At 40.6% G+C, this 22,398-nt stretch overlaps 2 protein-coding genes across 2 annotated transcripts; both read left to right on the forward strand.

Moving 5' to 3' along the window:
* The first annotated feature begins 273 nt into the window (after window positions 1-273).
* Window positions 274-9,808, forward strand: nmt1a (N-myristoyltransferase 1a). Its single transcript, XM_062407275.1, has 12 exons — window positions 274-414; window positions 3,405-3,510; window positions 3,651-3,795; window positions 3,905-4,023; window positions 4,669-4,760; window positions 4,920-5,036; window positions 5,325-5,495; window positions 5,570-5,678; window positions 5,769-5,939; window positions 6,024-6,188; window positions 6,284-6,421; window positions 7,511-9,808. Exons 1-12 carry the CDS (start codon window positions 305-307, stop codon window positions 7,529-7,531), a joined length of 1,464 nt encoding a protein of 487 aa, XP_062263259.1. The 5' UTR covers window positions 274-304; the 3' UTR covers window positions 7,532-9,808.
* A 1,308-nt stretch (window positions 9,809-11,116) lies between these two features.
* On the forward strand, window positions 11,117-17,313 carry retsat.2 (retinol saturase, tandem duplicate 2). The gene is made up of 11 exons (XM_062407274.1): window positions 11,117-11,336; window positions 11,922-12,104; window positions 12,287-12,528; window positions 13,767-13,968; window positions 14,051-14,248; window positions 14,328-14,447; window positions 15,016-15,154; window positions 15,326-15,435; window positions 15,701-15,870; window positions 16,473-16,632; window positions 16,747-17,313. Exons 1-11 carry the CDS (start codon window positions 11,177-11,179, stop codon window positions 16,893-16,895), a joined length of 1,833 nt encoding a protein of 610 aa, XP_062263258.1. The 5' UTR covers window positions 11,117-11,176; the 3' UTR covers window positions 16,896-17,313.
* Window positions 17,314-22,398: the final 5,085 nt, after the last annotated feature.

The raw sequence follows: 22,398 nt of genomic DNA on the forward strand, positions 1-22,398 counted from the left end.
ACAACATGAATTTCCAACGCCTCACGTGCTTCCTGTCTAATGCTTCACCGTCTTCATTCGGCCGCAGATCACGTAGCTCTAACAGTATTTGTGTGACTGTGATAGACAAGAGAACAAACACACAAGGACATACATGATCTCTAGTGGGTTGTGTTGTTGTAGAAAGAAACAGTGAGATGACATAGTGAGCCTGTTTTCCTTGTAGATACTTGGAGAAAGAGAGGGGGGCGGGGCAGATCTGAACCAATGACAGCGAGGCAGGTTTAAAGGCGTCGACAACACGCGGTGGCTCCTCACTTCCTGAATGAAGATGGCGGATGAGAATGAGACAGCACCGATGCCGGAGGGAGAAGACGGAGAGGACCACGGTCACTGCAGCGACTGTGAAAATGAGGAGCACCACTCTGACGACGGGTAAGAGCTCAGGCTCGGTGCCGCGGCTGTGTGAGACGTGTCCCGCCGCAGCACCGACCTGCAAAGCGGCTGCAGAATGAAGGAGTCCGCAGGCGGTGAGGGAAAGACAGCCGGGGAACGGACACGTCCCGCCCACTTGTTGTCACCCAATTGGCTAGAATCGCCTTTCACTCACCAGTTCTTTGACACGATTGGCTGATGGCGCGTTTCACTGGGCGTGTCTTAGCGGCGCTCTGCTCTGCTCTAGCCGCGATAGCTAGGCTCAGGATGGGGGTTGGAAAAACTAACCGCGCACGAAAGCGAGCGTTTTGCCCCAAAACCCAACGTTTCCTGTCACTTTTGCAACTCGGGAACCAATCTAGAACCTTTCCATGAAGTTGACAGCTCGTTGTTTTAACCACACATCGCTGCTGGCTGCCGGTAACTGATGCAAGTCATGGCAACCCCTGGCCAACAGCAAGCTAGGCGTTAGCTTGCGTGCTAGCCTAGCTGTCAAACCCCTCTATTGTCTGTGCGTGGGTCTCGCTGCAGACTGGAGACAAATGCAAAATGAAACAAGGAAAAACCGCGTGTCGTTTCACTTTCTCCTGAAGGAGGTCTCACTTGTGCTAGTGTTGGGACATGGGCGATGTCTAGGTAGCGTTTTATTCCCCGTGCAAACCCCGGATATGTGATCCTTAAGCAGCCGAGCTGTAAGTAGCTCCCACTGAACACAGGCTTTAATGAAAATCCTCCTTTTCCCTGCACAGGCTTCTGTAAATGTGTAACAAGCTGTGACACACACACGAGTCCAGGCCTGTAGATATTAAGGCGTGCCCTGATCGCTCCAAGTTTTCTTTCTTTCCGTATTGGCACAGAAAGAGCGGCTGTAGGACAAAAAGTACAATACCTTTTTAAATGAACTAATATCTTCCTGTGATCCCCCTCCACTAGTTATGTTTCGTGTGTTCATGTGCAATGAAAAGTTCGGCAGGAAATTGAAGGATTTTAATTGTTAAGAATAGTAATAATCACCAAGTTATACCAGTGTCAGGATCAGAAATAACACAGATATTGATACCTTTTTTATTTCAATATTAGCCAAAGTAAGGCTAGTCTTCCATGTCGAACTATTCCAATATAATTTGTACTAATAGCAACACCAAAAAAGTCCAAAAGGTTCATGAACATATTACTAATGCATTACGTAAGAGTGACGAGATATTACACACGATTGATCGACCTTTAGATTTGTCAGTCTCTGACCATAAAGAGGTTTTAAACCACAACCTTCACTCAGGATCAAAAGTCAGTCTTTAAACTTAATATTATATTAATCTGACATCTATTGTGATAATTATCGATATCACCTGAAATGTAATAAAAGAACTGTATATATAATTTGTGGAGATTTTGCCCACCCCTAAGCCAATGTATTATCAGGTAAGGGTTATCTTTATGCTGTGGTTGTATTATTTATAAGCATCCCTGAATAGGTCTTATTTACCACAAATTGTCTCAACAATTCTTTAAATTCCAAAAGCAGATGGTTTTTAATGTACATAACACAATATCATAAAGTAAATTCTCCAACCAAAAGTGCTGGTCGCACACAGATGCACGTAACTGAGATGCAATTATTTGCAGGACTGCAATAGTGTTCATGTGCCCAGGATATGATCGAACATGCAAGACTTTATTTATCATGTGAGTACTATGAGGATTGTTTCATTCAACCCAAATGTCTCAAGGAAAGGTCAAATTGTTCGGTGTAAGCAGTCATCCCTTCACTGCTGCAAAGGAAGCTTAATGAAGATGATTATTATTAAAGTGGTGCAAATGTGAGCTTCACTGTTGCTCTTTTCCAGCAACATATACAATCCCCCCTCTCCCCCCGCACCAATTTACACACACACATAAACAAAGAGTTGTTCTGGCTGTTAACTGGCCCACTCTGTGGAAATGGAAGCCTGTGGAACAAACTATTCAATGTTTTGTTGTGCATTGTCCTAGTCACTCACTGACCACACGTACATGCATATGTACACACACGTAGAAGCCACGCACTCTTCTTCCAGAGGTCATGTGATGCACCATCTGCGCTAGTGTAACAGTTAAGGTCCAGAGCTGGCTCTCTCTGCTCTCCGATGCTAATGAGATTATCCTCTGTAAGTATCCAGTCTTTCTTGGGCCAGAAGATGGATAGATGGGTGGGGGTGTGGGGCTCCTTAGGTTTGAACTGATCAGGAAAGGGGGTTGTGACACACTGGTTGTGGGAAGGGGTCACTGGACCTATTTACTATGATTTAATCCCTCTTGTATCCCTCTGCTCAGCTACATACAGGTGAGGAAGAGGGATACAGTCCATATGTTTCTGGTACTATAACTTATGACTGCTTAACCACTTATTCTATTTGAATCACCTTTTATTGCTGTTAGTTTGGTTGTTTCTGTACTTGTCCTAGAGCTACATCTGATTTCTGTCGAGGTAAAAAAAAAAGTGTTGGCTCAGCGTAAACTTTGTTTTTCTCAAACTAAGCCGAAATGAATCATCCTCAACCAACCGCAACTTTGTGTCACAACTGAAATAGTTTATTGTGTTTTGAAATAGAGAGCAGTGGGAATCACTTTTTTAAAGTATTTTAATATCAGGGGTGGATTTATTTAAAGCTGAAAAAATGTAGTCCAGGTACAGATTTCTTTAAATTAAAAAAATCTAAAATATGAGCCTTACATGTATGATGGCGTCAAACTGCAGACAGGTTTTCTATTTATTACCTGATGAGACTTAAAATTAGTGACCTCCTCTGGGATAACGTATGTTTTAGTTGATATAATCCTTAGAATATGGCTGATATTATGGTTGTGTAGTATTTCAATATAAAGTTGAATGTGATGCAGGCTTTTTGTATCCTAGGTAGAGATTTTGAAGATACCTTTCGACTAGGATGTGGTTTCCCCTCTGGAATGTAAGACTAATACAGACATCTTCTATTTCTTTCCCTTGTCAGTGACCGGGGCCTGGCAGACGACACTGGCGCCAAGAAGAAGAAGAAGAAGCAGAAAAAGAAGAAGAAATCTGGTCCCACAGAAGCAGCTCAGGACACCCTCTCTAAGGCATGAATTCCATAACTTCTTTTAAATGAAACCCCACGCCACTCACTCAACAGAAAAGAATGGTATATTTGCTGAGTTGGCCCTTGTAACTGTGTTTCAGTGTTTTTGTTTTGTATTAACTCCCATTAACCTTCCAACAGGTGAATTCATTGCCAGCCGATAAGCTACAAGAGATTCAAAAGGCCATTGAACTATTCTCTGTAGGCCACGGCCCTGCCAAAACCATGGAGGAGGCAACTCGGAGGAGTTACCAGTTCTGGGATACGCAACCTGTGCCCAAGCTAGGTATAACATTTGTCAATTCTTAACAAGTACTTACAAGACATGTGGTATTCAAATGGCAGGTATCCAAGTTTCTGTGCTTCATGTCAGGAATTGTTCTGTTTTCCCTCAGGCGAGACGGTGACGTCGCACGGTTCCATTGAAGCCGACAAAGACCACATTCGAGAGGAGCCTTACAGCCTTCCACAGGGCTTCAGCTGGGACACCCTCGACTTGGGGAGCTCTGCTGTGGTAAGAAATTGGATAAACACACACACTCAAAGCAGGGAGGCACATGAGGAATTTCAAGACAATTATTCCTCTTTGCATTATTTTGTTAGGGAACTAGTTCATTTTTATTTTAGTGGTAATCTGATTGGGCCCTTCATTTAGTTCTTCTCCTCAGTTGTTTATGCAGGATTACAATAATGAAGTTTGTCTGTTGTGTCAAAGTCCAGTTAAAATCTGAAAATGAGATAAATGAACATGATTTGGAGATGAAAACTAGGATAAGAGGAAATTATGGTGAAGCTCGAGTGCACAAAAGAAAACTTAATGTGTAATTTTGCCAAATGCTGGTGCGATTTATGGGTAAGATAAAAAAAAAATCGACAATTTTATTTTCATTCAAATGTTTAATTAATCAAGCTTTGATTATTTAACGTTCACCTATGTGTATGGTATAGTTTGTATTGTCAGAAATGTGCGAAAAGTTGAATAACGGATGCAGAAAATGTTGATTGGCAGAGTTTAAGTATAACAGTTTCATAAAATAGTTAATGGAACATATGCGCATATTCAGAAAAAGACTTAAGATAATATTACGTTTAATGAGAGGTTGTTTCCTTTTGTTTGCTTTGACTTAATGTCAGATTTTGTTTTATTCTATAAAACCAGCTCAAGGAACTTTACACCCTTCTCAATGAGAACTATGTGGAAGACGATGACAACATGTTCAGATTTGACTACTCCCCTGAGTTCCTGCTCTGGTAATTCCTTTCACATCTTTGATTTTTCCAATTTTACACCTGACAAGGATCTTAAATTAAAATGTTCAGTGTCATGTGGAATATTAAACTCTAAATAATTTTCTTTATGGCATTCTTATTCATTTTGTCCAATTTTATTTATCTATCTTTCTTTTTCAGGGCCCTGCGCCCCCCTGGCTGGTTGCCCCAGTGGCATTGTGGAGTGAGGGTTAACTCTAACCAGAAGCTGGTGGGCTTTATCAGTGCCATACCTGCCAATATCCGCATATATGACATGTAAGCAAACAACAGGGCTGAATGAAAATGTTACCCTGTCAACATCGATCTCATTGTAATTGATCTCACATGCTGCATAAAATCAGGGGACAGCGATTTACCTAATTTTATTTCACTCACATCTAAGCGACATGCATATTGTATTGAGGCTTGATAGGCCTTATTATCTTCAGTTAGATTATAAAAGTGGAAAGAAATGTGTAGGATTAGTTTTTTATTAACTGACGATATTAATAAACTGAGTTTTTTTGCAGACCTGCTCATATAATTATTTTTCTTCTGTTATAGAGAAAAGAAGATGGTTGAGATCAATTTCCTCTGTGTCCATAAGAAGCTTCGCGCCAAACGAGTTGCTCCGGTTCTAATCCGAGAGATCACCAGACGGGTCAACCTGCAGGGCATCTTTCAGGCAGTGTACACTGCTGGAGTGGTACTGCCAAAACCTGTGGGCACATGCAGGTGGGTCTGACACAGAAACGCGCTTTAGTTTTCTTCTTTGACTGTGTCGGTACTTACTTGATTTCTTTGCACAGGTACTGGCATCGTTCTTTGAACCCCCGCAAGCTAATCGAGGTGAAGTTCTCCCACCTGAGCAGGAACATGACTATGCAGCGCACCATGAAGTTGTACCGCCTCTCTGACGTTAGTGGAAACGCACACACACATATCTATGAAATTATTTCTTTCATCCAGCATGCCTTTAAATCTCCTCGTCCATGTCTTCTCCTTCAGGCCCCTAAGACTTCGGGTCTGCGGCCAATGACCAAGAAGGATGTGCCATTGGTGCATCGTCTCCTCCGTGAGTACCTGAGCCAGTTCAGCCTGGTGCCCGTTATGAGCCCGGACGAGGTGGAACACTGGCTTCTGCCCCAGGAGAACATTATCGACACTTACCTGGTGGAGGTAAAACACCTTGTCTTGTATTTAAATAATTCTGTTGTGTTTACTTCAGGAGTTTTTATTAAGTGTCTGTTGTTCTCCTGACAGAACGGTGGCAAAGTGACCGATTTCCTGAGTTTCTACACGCTGCCGTCTACCATCATGAACCACCCTGTGCACCGCAGTCTAAAAGCAGCGTACTCCTTCTACAACGTGCACACCACCACCCCACTGCTTGACCTGATGTCTGATGCCCTCGTCCTGGCCAAATCGGTGCGTTCCTCTTCAATCGGTGCAATCATTGTTCGGTTAAATGTCTTGTCCAATAATGGGAACCAATGGAGTTTTTCCTCTCATCTCTTATTCAGAAAGGGTTCGATGTCTTCAATGCACTGGATCTAATGGAAAACAAGACTTTTCTGGAGAAGCTAAAGTTCGGCATCGGTGACGGGAATCTACAGTATTATCTGTACAATTGGAAGTGTCCAAGCATGGGGTCAGAAAAGGTAGACTTTTTCATAACCTCAGCTCATCTGCAAGTGTTGACAGGTCTGGAAAAAGGATAAAAATTGCTTTCTTCAAAAGCAGACACTTTTGTCTATTTAGTTCTATGCAGTAATGTGGGTTAGTTTTAAGATGCTTGTTTCAGATTTTTCAGGTTAGGATACACACAATAGTGAGGTTGTTTTGACACTGGATTGTTATTGCAGCAGTCGGTAAACCTAATCTATAACAAAACACTGTCACTACTATTCTATAGGGGTGGGAATCTCACGATTCGATCAGAGGGCAACGAATCGATTATTAAATGATTATCGATGCATCGAAGATATTTTATTCTAAACACTATTTTGATTATCCCTGACTATAGAGGTTACTATAATAACATCCTTATCACGAGGCTTTGAAAATCAATTAATTTCCCCACCTCTACTATTCGGTACAATAGCATTGCCCTTTCATTGATTAATCCATCTGCTTTTTCTGCTACTTATGCAGGTCCAGGCTGCAATCATTTCATTGATTATATCCAAGAATGGATTATAATAATAAACTACTGTGGTGCTTTGACAGCCCACCCCTCTGCCAAGCCTAACAAATTATCTTACATGTTGTTAAAAGGGGGAAAAAGGTCCTGGATCTGTTCCAAATTCTAATGGGTTATGTGTTGGGTCAAGCCCCCCCCCCCCCCCCCCCCCCCCCCGCTTGGCATACCTCCTACAAGGCCTACATGAAACCACATTTAAATTCACTTGATCAAATCTTTTATTTAGATTTGTACCAAATTGCGTACACTCATTAATATCAGTCCCCTAAACGTACATTTTTTTCATCAACAACCATGAATTATTCTCTGAGATATTAAAGAAAATGTAGGAAAACACCCTATCTGACCAAATTCCTGTGAAAAACAACTTCCTGCATCCACCAACAGTTCCGCACCACAACTGAATGGGATCTTTTCTTGGGCTGTGCTCCACCCCTCCACAAAATTCATTGGAAATTGTTTCAGTATTTTTGCGTAATTCTGCTAACTAACAGAAAAAGTAAAGATTAAACTGCTCTCCTAACGGCTCCAACTTCCTCTTCCTCAGGTCGGGTTGGTGCTGCAGTGACCTCCAGTTACGCCATAAACAAGTGTCACCGACAGGCCAGGAAACCGCACCATCGCACTGACCACCTGACAGATGAACTGATGATGACTTCCTGCTTTAGGAAAGGAAAACCCACCGCCCATTTTTACTTTTTGAACTTTGACCTGCACTACCGCTGCCAGGCGTGGAGGCGGGAAGAGCCTATTCTTCCTCCTCCCTCAATCACATGGACCTTAAGCCATTGTAGTTACCATCGCAAAAAACAACTGTATTACATCTGGAAGCTGTCTTGATTGTACCAAACACACAGACACACAAGAACAGTTTGCACAGATTTCTTTATACCAAACACTCACTGTTGGCTTACAAACCATACAATACTTGTAAATAATATCAAAACATCTCTGCATATTATGCCCTAACAAAATCGAAAGTTATGGATTTATTCCTAAATGTTGGAACTGCTTTTTGCAATTCGAATAAATCTTTCATCCTTAAGTTTTGGAGATAAACAAAATATTCCCAAATAACTCCAAGAGGAAGAAGCTCTAAAAGATGAGGTACTAAATACCAACAGTGGACACCAGTGGCCTGTACTTCAAAGCAATTTCAACGTACTACGCAGCTGGTTATCAACTGTCTCAGTTAACTCTGGGTTTTCTTATCCAGCTACATGCGCCGTTGTAGGAACTATAAATAAAGTTCTTAATATGATGTCATAAATGCTGAGGTCTGGAGGTAGTCAGTTTTAAGTCAAAGTGGCTTTCAACAAAGAGAAACAAATGATAATCACAAAACTAGAATCAGAAATGGTAGCATGATTTTTTTTTTTTTTTTTTTTTTTTTAAATCAAGGTTAAGGATGTATTGTAAATAAGCTGAGGAGTTTTATTAATTTGATTTCTGATCATTTTTTATCAGATGAATAAACTTATTAGCATGTGACACAGAAACATCAGTGATGAGAGAATGTTACTGCTGCCAAAAAGTAATGAAAGCGTGATGACATCAGTCTTACTGAAATGCTCATTTATTATAGTTAGAGATATTTAAGAGTGTGTGGTCCCATAACATTATATAATGAGACGTTTTTTTTTTTTATTTATCAAGTTAGAATTACACTGTCAGGAATCAATTGACCATTATTCACTTAAAATAATAATTAGGCTGTATTTATATATTGTGAAACTTTCAGAAGCTCTGTTTCAAAACTACAGCGGACGCATGAAAGTCTGGAACAGGTTGGCACTAAAGCATAAGGTACTACAGGGACTGAAAACCCAGAGTTAAACCTGACGCTCCCTCTTAAACCACGGATCCTGCTCCGTAGTACAGGCCCAAGAAAGGGCTGTTAATCTCATGCTTTACTTTTTTTTTCTGCCATCAGTCATTATGGAGATGCCTGATTTGGTGTACGTCTTCTGGAGGTCGCCTCATCTGTATTAACTTTCATGAACCCCCTCATCAAGCTTACTGCACTAACAGAAAGAGAAACAGACTAATCATAACAGACCAACTCAGTCAGAGGGGGAAAAACTCCTTTTGGGCGAGGTTGGACTGCCACAGAGGTTTAAAGCTTTCCAGTGGGGTTTACTCAACACGACTTGAATTATTTATGTTCCGGTGTCAATGTCCACCCTTACTAACGTAGAGTTTGACGTATGTCCTGAAAAGTTAAGGGCTTAAAGGTCAAAATCATAAACTGAAAGTGCTTTTTCTTTTCTGGATCTCATGATGCAGGTTTTTGTTGGGGGGGGGCAATCTCACAGAAAGTCTTAAAAATAATAAATTAAAATATAAAATAATATAATACCAGACAACAAAACACCCACAAGAAATAGTGAAAGAACCTGTGTTGTGGCTCCTTTAATGAAATGACATCTCTAATTTAAAGCTATTTATTAGGACTTTTTTAGAAAATGATAACAAATGTGCAGTTTTATTAACTCTCAGATGAAATATGAGCCTCACACAGCATAAAGATCCTCATGCTCAGTTCCTTGTCAGGTCATATGGGATGTTTCAAGAGGGTGGGTGTTGGAGCTGGGCCCGTGAACAGCCATCGTGGTGGTGGTGGTGATGATGATGATGATGATGATGATGACTGGGGAGAAGCCCCTGCTTAAAATAAGTGTTTCCTGTGTGAGTTGTTGGCTCTATTTGCAAACAGATGTAAAAATAAATGAAAAAATAATTGGTCTCATGGTGTTGCAGGAAACGAATGTGAAGATGCAGGTGATTTTCTTTTCTTTCTGTTTTTTTTTGAACAAAAAAGAATAAAATCTAGAAGTTGCTGTGAGAGTGTTGTGTTTTTTTCTGAAGGTAAAGAAACAAATGATATGAAACACACCTTTAAGTCATGGCTTTAACTTAAAAAACAGGTCCATGCTTGTTTTTCAGGAAAACCTTGTGAGCTGACCCAGGGTGTGATCTCTGAGGTGAAGATTATCAAGCCATGATAGATTTGTTACAATTTGTATATAAGCAGACATATTTGAGGATGAATTTATCAATGATAATTAAACTTTTATCGGTCATGTCATCATTGTTCCAGAACATGGTATTTCAGCAGAGTGCTTCCTTCTGTAATTAATAAGACAACTTGGCTCTTCCTCACAGTTCATGTCATATCAGCTAATTTTGCACAATCAGCACAAAGTTGAGTTTCTGTCCTGTCTTTTAGAGCAATCTGTTCATACATCCATTCATTATCTGTACTGTTTATCTCTTCAGTGTCACAGGGGGCTGGAGCCAATCCCAGCTAACATCAGGTGAAAGGCTGGGACACCCTGGACAGGCCTCCAGAGTATCACAGGGCTGAGACGCATGACAGACACATGCTAGTGGTCGTCTGTGTACAAATACAATATAGCGTGCTCCAGTTTTAGGCACCTTTGCAACACTATAAGGAAAATATCTGATTGGTGCAAAATTCTTCCACTGATACTACTAGTACTGATGCTGCTTCCACCATGGTTTATCATATTATCAAATGTTATTGACACATCTATCAATCGAATGTAGGCTATATAGTTATTAATCAAAATTAATAATAGTGTTAATATCTTAATAATTATATCCATACAACTACATTGACGATGATAGTAATTGATGTACAATAATTACATTAGGGTTTGACTCCTTCGGGATCATCATCATTATCATCACATTTTTGTTGTTACATTTATTTGTATTTTCAGTTTTGCCTCTTTAGTAAATCATGAAAAAACTGTGACAGCAACAACAATAGATAATAATATTTATGTTATTATTATGTTATTATTACATAATAATAACATGATATTATGTAATAATAATAACATAATATTATGTAATAATAAGATTTAAATAATATTTATTTAAATCTTCAGTATTCGTTTTTTGTATTTTCAGTTTTCCATCTACAGTCAATTATGAAAAACCGTTAAGACTTTATACAAATAATAACAACAACAATAATAATAATACAAATTTATTTTATCTCCTGTCACTTATGAAACAGCTGTTTTTTTCCATCATCCTGGATTGGTCCAAACTGTCTGCGGCGCCCTAAGGAAGGCTGTGATTGGTCCTCTCCCGTCGGCGTGCATCGGGACCTTAACGCGGAAGTCAGCAGTGGGTGCAGGCAGCAGTCAGTTTCCTCCTCTGTGAGTCTCTCCCCGGCACCATGTGGATCAGTGTGGCCTTAGTCTGCGTCGCTTTGCTCGGACTCATATTAAAATATGTGTTCCGCAGCTCCGGACCCAACCCCTTCGAGAGGGACACCCGGGAACCGCTGAAACCGATGGTTCACGACAGGAAGGAGAAAAACAAAGTGCTGAAACAAGGTGAGTGAAAGGACCAATGTCGTAATTATAGACCGAGATCCAGCCATAGCCTGTAGAAAAAGGGTTCAGATTCACTTTAAACTCTTAAAAACTGAAATGCATTGAAATAATTCATGTCAGAAAGTAAAGTAGCGTGGCTAAAGTAGCTGAAAAAGTTAGATTACCATGTAGAACATAGTGAAGATATTGGCTCAATATTACCTAACAATGCAGGTCAAGTGTCAGTGAATGTGGCTGAGGGGGTTTACCCTCTGTAAAGTTTGTATGTGAGCTCTAACCTGTTTAGCAACTGTCTGTATTTTTCCTGTTTTTGCACTGAAATGAGTGGACACATTTACTACCTTTTGTTTGATATGTCTTCTTTTCATCCACAAGCAAATAGAAGCTAAACATTACAACTATATTAAAATAAACTGAAAAATGAATCCAGTAGGTGCATTTTATTATTATCAAGAGAGAACAATAACAAAGTTATAAGGGCATTTTTGACTCTGCAGTAAACATTTATTCTATAGATTTACTTTTGTTCTGCCCTTTGTGCCACAGTCAAGCTCTTGTTTGAATGTTTTGTTTCCTTTCCCTCAGGTTTTGTGGCCAGTAAAATCCCTGACAACCTTGATGCCATCATCATCGGCAGTGGGATCGGTGGGCTCGGACTCGGAGTGCTGCTGGCCAAAGTTGGAAAGAAAGTCCTGGTTCTTGAGCAGCACGATCGGGCCGGAGGATGCTGTCACACGTTCACTGAGAAAGGCTTTGAATTTGATGTTGGTGAGAAAATATGTGTCTTGTCCCTTTAGAGTATTGTCTATATCTTTCATAGATATGTCACATCTAAAAGAAAATGCTGCTGCTGTCAGGCTCTAGACTACAGAACTTTACATCCTGAGAATCAACCTATCTATTCTCAAAAAACTCAAAAACTCAGCTTTGTCCTTGTCTGTCCTGCTCAGGAATCCACTACATCGGTGACTTGCAGGAACACAAGCCGTTCCGCTGCATGCTGGACCAAATCACCAATGGACAGCTGCAGTGGGAGCCTCTGGAGAATCCGTTTGACCAAGTTGTTCTGGGACCGCCAGAAAACCGACGCCGGTATCCCATCTACAGCGGCAGGACCCGCTTCCCTGAGGAGCTGAAGAAGTGCTTCCCTGGAGAGGAGAAGGCCATCGACGAGTATTTGAAGCTAGCGAAGGTAGGATGTTGTAACTTTACTGGCTGTTTATAAAGTTTCTTAATCTAAGGTGGCTGTACTTTGCAACTTCAATTCAAACACTTGTAATGGCTTTGATAAACGATCTTGTAAGTGCGTTTGTAAGGTACAAAAGATATTCTGCAATGATCCAGCCTCTCATTTTCTTATATGAGCTTCCTTCTAGTTGCAAATGCCTTTTCTCTCACTGTAAAAATAACTGCACTTAATTACACAAGGAGGTCATTATCCAGATTTCTCTCGATGGTGTCACTGATATTCCTCAAAGACTCGAGGGTAAGTAAGCCAAATGTTATAGTAATAAGTGAGGTCTACTTTAAGCTGTCGTATAGTATTAAATAATTGTATCCAGACTGCATCAGAATTTTGCTTTGACACGTACATAAAGGGATGCAAGTCTCCATATCTGTGTGGAGCCACTTCACTGGATCTATTCATTTTAACTGTCAGCGTATTGTTTATCTCTGTTTAACTGCTCAAAGATTAAAGTGCTCAAAGATAAAAGTGCATTGAGCTCTAAGGTGGCCCGTAGAGCTCAATGCACTGCAGCTTAAGAAATCCCATGCAAAAGAAAACCTCTTCATCAATTTGCACGACCAACACAACCAAATCCCAACAACACAATCAAAAAACACCAAATACAACCGAACACAAGTGTTTCCAGGGGGCTCTAAAAAGGGATGACTATGCCTGGGACACGCTTTTTGTTGCCATGACTATTGGCTGATAAAGTTAATGATTGTCAATCCCTCTTGGCCTCGTAGTTATTATTAGCCTGCCAGTTCAAGTTATCTGACGAAATACACTAGGTTAACGGCGTATATCTGCAGAAAGATCTTAATCAATCCATCCCTGAAAGAAAATCCCATTGTTTCTTAAACATGAAGGCATCATTTATAATAAATGAGAACTGTTCTCACCCCAGAAATCTATAGTTTTAATATGCTGCTGATTTCCTTATTTGCTTGTTCATTCTCTTGTGAAAGATGCATCCTGACTCAGGCAATGTTTAACTTTTTCCCTCCTGAAACCAACAGAACATTTAACGAGGACAAACACTGCACATATTCAGCATTGATTTACAAATGTTAGAGTGATAAAGCCCTTCTGTTCAGGATCATTACGGAAACAAAGTGCTTTGATTACTCTCATATCTCTCAGGCGTCTTTCTTCCGAATTTGTTGTATCTCATCAGTGTGTCATTGTGTGTTTTTCTACAGAAAGCCGGGCGGGGCATTTGGCTCCTTGCTGTACTGAAGCTTTGCCCTGTTCCCTTGGCTAAGTTCCTGGTCTACAGCGGCCTGGCCAAACGTCTGTCTTTCTTCTTCAAAATGGCCCCACGCAGCCTGACGGAAGTGGTCAATGAACTGACGGAGAACAAAGACCTCCGGGCAGTTTTCGCATACATCTTCGGCACCTACGGTAGGCCAGGGCCATGCGGGACACCTGACGTCTCTTTTCTTTACTGCTGTTCACACTGTTTGTTTCCTTCTCTGATTTGCAGGGAACATGCCCAAAGATGCCAGTTTTTCTATGCACAGCTTGCTGGTCACTCACTACCTGAATGGGGCCTGGTACCCTAAAGGTGGAGCAAGTGAAATCGGCTACCACATGATCCCCATCATTGAGAAGGCTGGTGGTGCGGTGCTAGTCCGAGCTCCAGTTAACCGCATCTTGTTCAATGATGCCAAGGAAGCTTATGGTGGGTGTGGTTCTTAACACACAGTCACAGCATGTTGCTCCCACAGAAGATTCACTGTGTCTGTTTTTTTTCCTTTTAGGTGTGAGCGTGATGAAAGGTCAGGAGGAAATCCACATCCATGCCCCCATGGTCATCTCCAATGCTGGAATCTTCAACACCTACGAGAAGCTGCTGCCTAAAGAGCTCCAGGCCATGCCAGGTTAGGGAGGAAAAAGAGCTCCATTCAAAACTTTTCCTTTCATTCAATCGCTAAATGATTCATTTGTGAAATTATATGTATATAACATTCCTTTATATTGTTTGCCTAAGTGCTGGTAACACCCAGTGGCCAGAGGTTTTCTTTGTTGGCCTCTTGATCTATCTAAATATCAAGTCTGCCAGTTTAGAATTTCTTCAAATCCTGACCAGTTGTCACATGGCCTAGATTAATTCACAGTGATCTCATATCTCATATTATCGTGAATGCAAAATGTCAGGAACACCTGAAGGGACTGAAACCGCAGGGCAGTAATTCTAGTTTTACACATGGCCTTGATTGAAAAGAAGATTTTATACGTGAGAGATTTGAATAAATAAAGTTATATGGTGAATTAGTAAATTGACGTTTGGACTAAGATCATCTTTACCATAAGAACTTGGTGTCTCTTACTTTTAGACTGACTGATTGTATCAACACGAAAGGAAATCATGTATTAATGAGGTTCAATGGGCAAATTACACATTACTTGAACATCTTTCTGTAACATTGTCCTACTTGTGCGTGGCAGCCATTCAGAAGCAGCTCAGTATGATGAAGAATGGTGAAGGAGGCCTGAGTATTTTTCTGGGTCTGACTGGAACCAAAGAGGAGCTGGGCCTGAAGGCAGACAACTACTGGATCTTTGCTGAGAACAACTTTGACGAACTGTATGTTGTGTTGAATCTTGCATGTGTTCAAATGATTGGAATTTACGATCAATTTGAATTCATTTTTAGTTTAATATTTGAATTGAAGATATTTGAAGTGTTTTATCTGATTCCCCTATTTTGTGTCATTGAGAACTTACACTAAGTTGTATCATCTGTTTTCATTGACAGGGTGGAGAGCTATATGAATGGAAAGAGGGAAGAATCAGCCAAAAAAGTACCCCTGCTGTTCGTCGCCTCTCCATCAGCTAAGGATTCAACCTGGGAGGAAAGATCGCCAGGTAATCAAACATGAGATGCAGCATGGGAATACACTAATAAGTTATAGTTTTACAAAGCATCACTTTTGCTATATTTACCTCTGGCATCCACACAACTCTGAAGTTTCCGACCAGCAAATGGTAATGTGATTACCTGTTTTCAGGCCTGTTAGTTAATGCATGCATTTCTCTGGACAATCCAGAACCAGGGTTCTAGAATGTGGGAGAACAGTTTTCTGTATCGTCATATATATTAATTATATTTAACTTTTTCTTCTCACATTAGGCAAATCCACCCTGAGTCTGGTCAGCTTTGCCAACTATGAGTGGTTTGAGGAGTGGAAGGACAACAAAGTGACCAACAGAGGGGGGGACTACAAAGAGCTGAAACAGGTTTTCATCGACTCTATTGTGGAGGTGGTCATGGACGTCTTCCCAAAGATAACCAGAGACAAGGTAAACGCTCAGATGCACACAGATGTAGATTCATCCTGTGTTGTGGTCAGTCACTGTGGTTATGGCGGATTAATCCAAAAGGACCAAAGGGCTTGTGTGTTCTTGCAGCTTTTTGCTTGGGCACAACTGTATGTGTATGCAAGTTCTCAGTGTGAACATCACATGCTTTGGATATTGTGTTATATCACAGAGCACCCAGGATACTTACTTCTATGTGAATCCAGTCATCAAAAATGCATAAACTTCATTTCCCCAACTCATTTTCATTCTTCCCTGAGCTCAGTAAAAGAGCTTATACCGTGTGTCCTGAAATCTTCTGCAGCGAGATGTAAAACTGCAAAATTAGTTAGAATTAGAATTTTAAATCATTGCTGCAGGAACTAGCGGCCAGTGATATGGATATTTTAGGCGGTAGTGTGTTAATTAATTAAATTATAGAATTAAAATAGTGTTATTTATTATATGGTGTTAAAAAAGTCAATTTTCTGAGGTACCCTCTTCAGTTGTTTCTTGGATGCCACGCTTTATACAATTATAAGCGTTTTTTATGTATGATGCTTTCTGATTAAATGAAAAAAATCCTCAAATGCGTTTTTGTGTAGATTGAGTTTGTCGATGCTGGAACCCCCATCACAAACACACACTACATTGGAGCTCCCAAAGGGGAAATCTACGGAGCAGATCACGGCATGGGCCGCTTCAGCCCTGAACTCAGCTTTACAGTGAGACCTCAGACTCCACTGAAGAACCTCTATCTGACAGGTCAGTTTGTCTCCAGCACATGTGCCTTCACTCAAAACTCTGTTAGGCTGCCTACATTTCCTGACGGGTTGAAACGGTATGAATTTGGTACATTTCATGTTTTGTGTATTTCAGGCCAGGATGTGTTCCTGTGTGGCTTTGCGGGTGCTCTCGCCGGAGCTCTCACCTGCGGCTCGGTCATTCTCAAACGCAACCTGCATCTGGATGCTATCAACCTGGCAAAGAAAACCAAAGCTATGAACAGCAAACACAAAGAGGACTAACTACCTGTCGACATTCAGCTGACTGACCGTTATATACTGAAACTAACCAGTAACTGATTGCACAACAAACTCACAAAAATCTGTGTGTGAGAAGTTTTTGAGTGCCCCAGCGCAAGGTGCAAAAAATCATGACACATGTTTACTTTGTAATATGCACTTATTCAGCTTTGTTAAGCGAGTGGGATGTTTCATGTTTGAATAACGGTTATTGCGCTTCTAGCACTTCAAAAATTCGAATTACCTCATGCAAATACTTTTGTATCATTCACCGTGTTGAAGTTCATAAACACATTTGTTGTTTAGTGTTTGAATTTCTTGTTCTGTGCCCAACTATGCCTCTTAATATTGATTTGCAATCTGTAACAAATTTACAAAGATGACTCCCCATTTGATAATAAACGCTTTGGATGCCATTGAGTATCTGGTGTTCTGTGTCTATTTATCTCAATACTCTGTTGACAGGAAATCTGTATTTATTTTCTTACTGTATTGGATGATGATCCACCCTTTACACTGTGTCCACCAATTCAATCAATAATTTTACCATAGCAGAAGACGTTGTATATGTCTGTTAGTTTGCAGGATTACGCTTAATCTAGAGGACAGATTCATAGAATGGGAGGATGTGGTGAGGGTCAAGGAAGAACCCATTACATTTTGGTGCGGATACAGTTCAGGGGGCAGATCTAGGATTAATTTTCACTTTCTTTAACACTGTCTGTGTTTTTCGACATTTTCGTCAGTTTCAAAGAGAATAATTTGTGGATCTTGATGAAAAGATCTGACATGTTTCGGAGAGTATTTATGAGTGTGACAAATTTGGTGCAGATCCTAATTAAAATCTTGATCTTGAGCAGGGATGCCAGGCTAACGGCCCGCGGGATGGATCCGGCCCGACTGTACGTCACATCTGGCCCGCGGGTGATAAGTGGAGAATATATGTTTTTATTTAATTTTTTTAAAATTTTCGATGGAATCCGTCAGTTGGTCTGTTGCTGCTGCCCGCCTCAGCTGCAGCAGCGCCAGTAGTGCTGATCGAGATGTCATTACTAGCTAAGTACACTGTGTTGAATAAGTACTGAGATGTCTTGAGGGTCAGAGAATAGGTCGGGTTGGGACATGTGACAGTTCTTGACCAATGGCTGTGGGGTTGCGTAGGATGACAGGCTCTCATTGGCTGGTTTGTTGGCGGGTTCAAGGTGAATGAGGAAGTGGAGGGAGAAGACGAGTGTTGATGTTAGGAGTGAAGAGACGAAGCCCGGACATCTGAATGATGTTATGGAAATAGCCACTGCCCAGAAACTGTCCCCCGATATTGACAAGCTGGTAAAAGTTAAAAGGTGTCTGGCTTCGACAAGTAGCTGAAGTAGGCTGGTCTCCCCATTCATCATAATCAAGTGTGAGGGAATAAAAGGGTTTGGGGTTGACTGATAGCCAGATTAGTACCATATAGGCATGTGGGTGTGTGGAAACCAGGGTTGGGGTTGACTGGTGATGACTGGCAAAGTTAATGTGCCTCATCTGTTGTTGAGCCAATTCAATGTTTTTAGATAGCTCATATTTTACTATTTTTTCAAGAAACTTTTTTTTTTACTCTTTCCTACTGGATATTCAATCACATGGCCTATTGTTGGACTACTTTATTCTGCTGCTTACTCTCTGTGACTCGTTGAGGACTACTGGCCTTCTTTTAATTGGCCTAATTATGCATTGACGTGTTTTCATGTGCAAGCCTTCAAAAAATATAATAAAAGTAATTAACAGTTTACACTTGTGTTATTTATAGGAAATGTTTTTTGTTGGCACCTAGTCTATTTTGTTGCATTTCTTATTTATAAATATAGGCTACTTGCATGGATAGGAAAATGTTACTTTTTTAGAGGGTAACTGTCTCCTGCTTTAGGCTATGTAATTGTAGGCCTCATTATGAGGCTATTTTGGTGCAATCCGGCCCCCTGAGGTCTCGCTTGAAAAAAATCTGGCCCCCTGTCCAATCTCACCCTGACATCCCTGCTCTAGAGTAATGTCGAGATCACATGAATCCCACCTGGATCAGTTTTTCTGAACGTAGCCTGAGTTTGCAGGATTACTCAAAAACTACTGGACGGATTTTTATGAAACTTGGTGGAAGGATGTGGGTCAAGAAAGAAGCAGTGAACTTTGGTGCAGGTCTTGATCTGGTCATGGATCCAGAAATTCTTCCTCTTGCTCTTTAACGTGGTGAGATAGGATGTGTTTCACTGATTTCTTAGAGAATAATTCATGGATCTTGAGGAAAAAAATCTGAGAAGATTAAGGGACTGATGTTTATGAGATTGCTGCAGATCCTCTACTGAGTGACACTCTGGTTTCAGATATGAGGCCGTGCATCCTAACATCATAACATGCAGCGTACACATGTAATAACTCTTATTATTGAAGTATTCTCATGTACATGTTTATTTTTCATCACTGAGATAGATATCAACTAACCAGCATCTGGAAACAAAGAACAAAATGGGACAAGAAGTCATTGTTATGTATTTTTTACTTTCCCCAAAATATATATAGTATATAATACAGGTGTGAGGAGGAGGAGGGGGGGGGGGGGTCAGGATGAGGAGGTGCTTTAGGTAGAGGAAAGATGAGAAAGGAGATTAGGACGCGCTCCGTCGTTTAAAATTAAAACATGTAAACATGTTCCAAACTTCTTCTTCTTCTCTCTCCTCCTTCACCTTCTTCTCTCTCTTCTTTAGTTTTTTCCTCTCCTCCTTCTCCTTCTTCTCTCTGTCCTGTTGCTCTTTTTCCTGCTTCTTCTTCACCTTCGTCTCCTTCTTGACCTTCTCTCTGTACTCATCAGACTTCAAGGCGAGTCTCTGAAAAGACAGAGACGATATAAGTTTCAGCATTTTCTTCTTCAAAGTCTGAACATGAAACAAATCAATCCGTCTATTCAAATCTCAAATGATCTGATGTAATGTACCTGAAGCTCAATGTTCTGCAGAATCAGGCGTTTGAATTCTTCATCCATTTTTCTCTCTTTTTCTACTGAGTCCTGGTGCTCAGCAGACAACTTCTCCTCTGCCTCCCTGATCTGGTTCATCAGATCCTCTTTCTTCTCCTCATAGTTCTCCTTCAGATTGTCAAATTTCGCCTTCCACTTGTCTTCCACTACCACCTTGTCCAGGTCCTTGAGCTGAAGATCAGACCTCAGGGAAAAGTTGTCTTCCTCCTTCACATTTATCGTTGCTTTTAGTTCTTCGAGCTTCTTCTCCAACTCTTCCTTTCTAGCTGTTGCTTTGTCCACAGACTTCTCGATCTTGAACAAGTCCTCTCCGGGAAAAAGTATCTGAGAGACAGTAGAGGATATCTGCTCCCTCAGCGTTGCGCTCATAGCAGGTAGCTGTTTCTTCAGAGAACGTCTGTCTGCAGCTAGATCAGCCAGAAAAGCTTTCTTTGCCACCTGCTCCTTCATAGCTGTGTTCGCAGTATTCGACTTCTTCTTCAATGCAATGTTTTCTTCCACCAGAGCAACGTTATGATTCTTCAGAGCATGTCCCTCTGCAGCTAGATCAGCCAGAATAGCTTTCTCTGCCACCTGTTCCTTTATAACTGTGCTCGCAGCATTCAGCTTCTTCTTCAATGCAATGTTTTCTTCCACCAGATCAACATTATGATTCTTCAGAGCATGTCCCTCAGCAGCTAGAGCAGCCAGAATAGCTTTCTCTGCCTCATGCTCTTTTATAAGTTTGTTCGCAGCATCCTGCTTCTTCTTCAGTGCAATATTTTCTTCCACCAGAGCAACGTTATAAACAGCATGCTTCTTCAGAGCAGTGTTTTCTGCCACCTGCTCCAAAACAGCTTTGTTCGCAGCTTCCAGCTTCTTCATCAGTGCAATGTTTTCGTCAAGCAAAGCAACATTATATACACCCTTTGTCTTCAGAGCGGTTTTCTCTGCATCCACATTCTCCATCCCAGCTTTGTTCGCAGGATCCAGCTTCTTCTTCAAAGTGGTGGTCTCTGCATCCACCTGCCTCTTCAGAAAGGCTTTTTCTGCCTCTAGAGCAGTGTTCACTGCCTTCTGCTCCATCAGAGCTTTGGTCTTAGCAGCCAGCATCCTCAGAGACTGAAAGACACAAATAAACCCATGACAGTAAAAGGACAGTCCCATCCTAACTTCAGAGATATTCAAAGACACAGAGATTATTGATATATTTTAGTCATTTTTACACATTTGCTTTTGAAGTCTGTTAAACCACAGTAAAGTAAGATGAATAAATAGACAACAATTGTGTTTTGAAGATAAAACTAAAAATAGTTTAACCTGGAGTCCCCCCTGCTTAAAACAAAACGTACTTCCTCTCTTGAACAGTTGGACCTCTTCATGTTGGAAGACCACCGGTGATCCATCGATCCTGAAGCGCCAGTCTAAGGATGTTGGAGGAGAGAAGATTCTCATGCAGCCGTGCCCATGAAAAGTTTCTCCTTATATGAGCTAGCTGCCTTTGATCTGGTCTGGGTATGATCTGGCCGGAGTCATCAAAGCACACTGTTTGAAGTTATTTGTTTGATCTGAATTAAACTGCACAATTTGCAAGGTTTTCTTTACGTAAAAGTTAATTTAAGACAGAATTAGAGTATCAAATGTAAATAAAAGCATGTAAATATTAAGTTTTGCTAAGATTTCTTATAATTACTTCATTTAATACATATTTCCAATATTTATAAACTGGGAACAGAACCAGTGAGTGGAGAGTGAGGGTGTCTTGCTGGTGTCATTTTTAACCCCAGGAGTCGGGGTGAACATTTCATTCATCAGTAATTGAAATGCAGTTGTTTATAAAGTTATTTCTAACATTTGGACCAGAAGCAGTTGATTCATGACTAGATTTGAACCCTCGTGGTTCATGGCTGTCAAATATTTCATCACATAATCTGAGGAGAAGGAAAACTATCATTCTTTTATTGACTTTCATTAGTCTTTAACCTTCTTTGGATCCCAGTGTGAACGCCGTAAGAAATAAAGGTCTCACACCTCATTGTTTCTTAATTTACAACCTGCTGCCATGTTTGGATTCACAGAGCGTCTCCCGCCTGCACAGTTGTGTGACCAATGTTCTTCTAGAGAAATAAAAGTGGTGTCATAAGGGGACTGTCGGGCCTTGGCAGAGGTATACACTCTATTGAGCGTCATTCTGGTTATTTACGGTTGTATTGCGGCTTTTTGTCTTACTTGTTGATTCTTATTACAACATTGAATGTTCTATTGTTTTGTGTGCCTCAGTAGGTGTTTATGTGATTAAGGATTTTACGATATTTTACCATTTTTATGGATTAAAATTATTTCTTCTTATTGCTATTATTATTATAATTATTAGCAGCAGGTGTCTGCAATGTACTACTAATATTATATTACAAGATACATTATATGCTACATAATATTGTGAGAATACAAGAATGAGATTCTGATATTGCAACAACATCATTTTATGAAAAAAGTGGTAATACACCAAGTCATAATGTA

This window comes from Platichthys flesus, chromosome 16 (assembly GCF_949316205.1).
Source record: "Platichthys flesus chromosome 16, fPlaFle2.1, whole genome shotgun sequence".
Lineage (NCBI taxonomy): Eukaryota > Metazoa > Chordata > Actinopteri > Pleuronectiformes > Pleuronectidae > Platichthys > Platichthys flesus.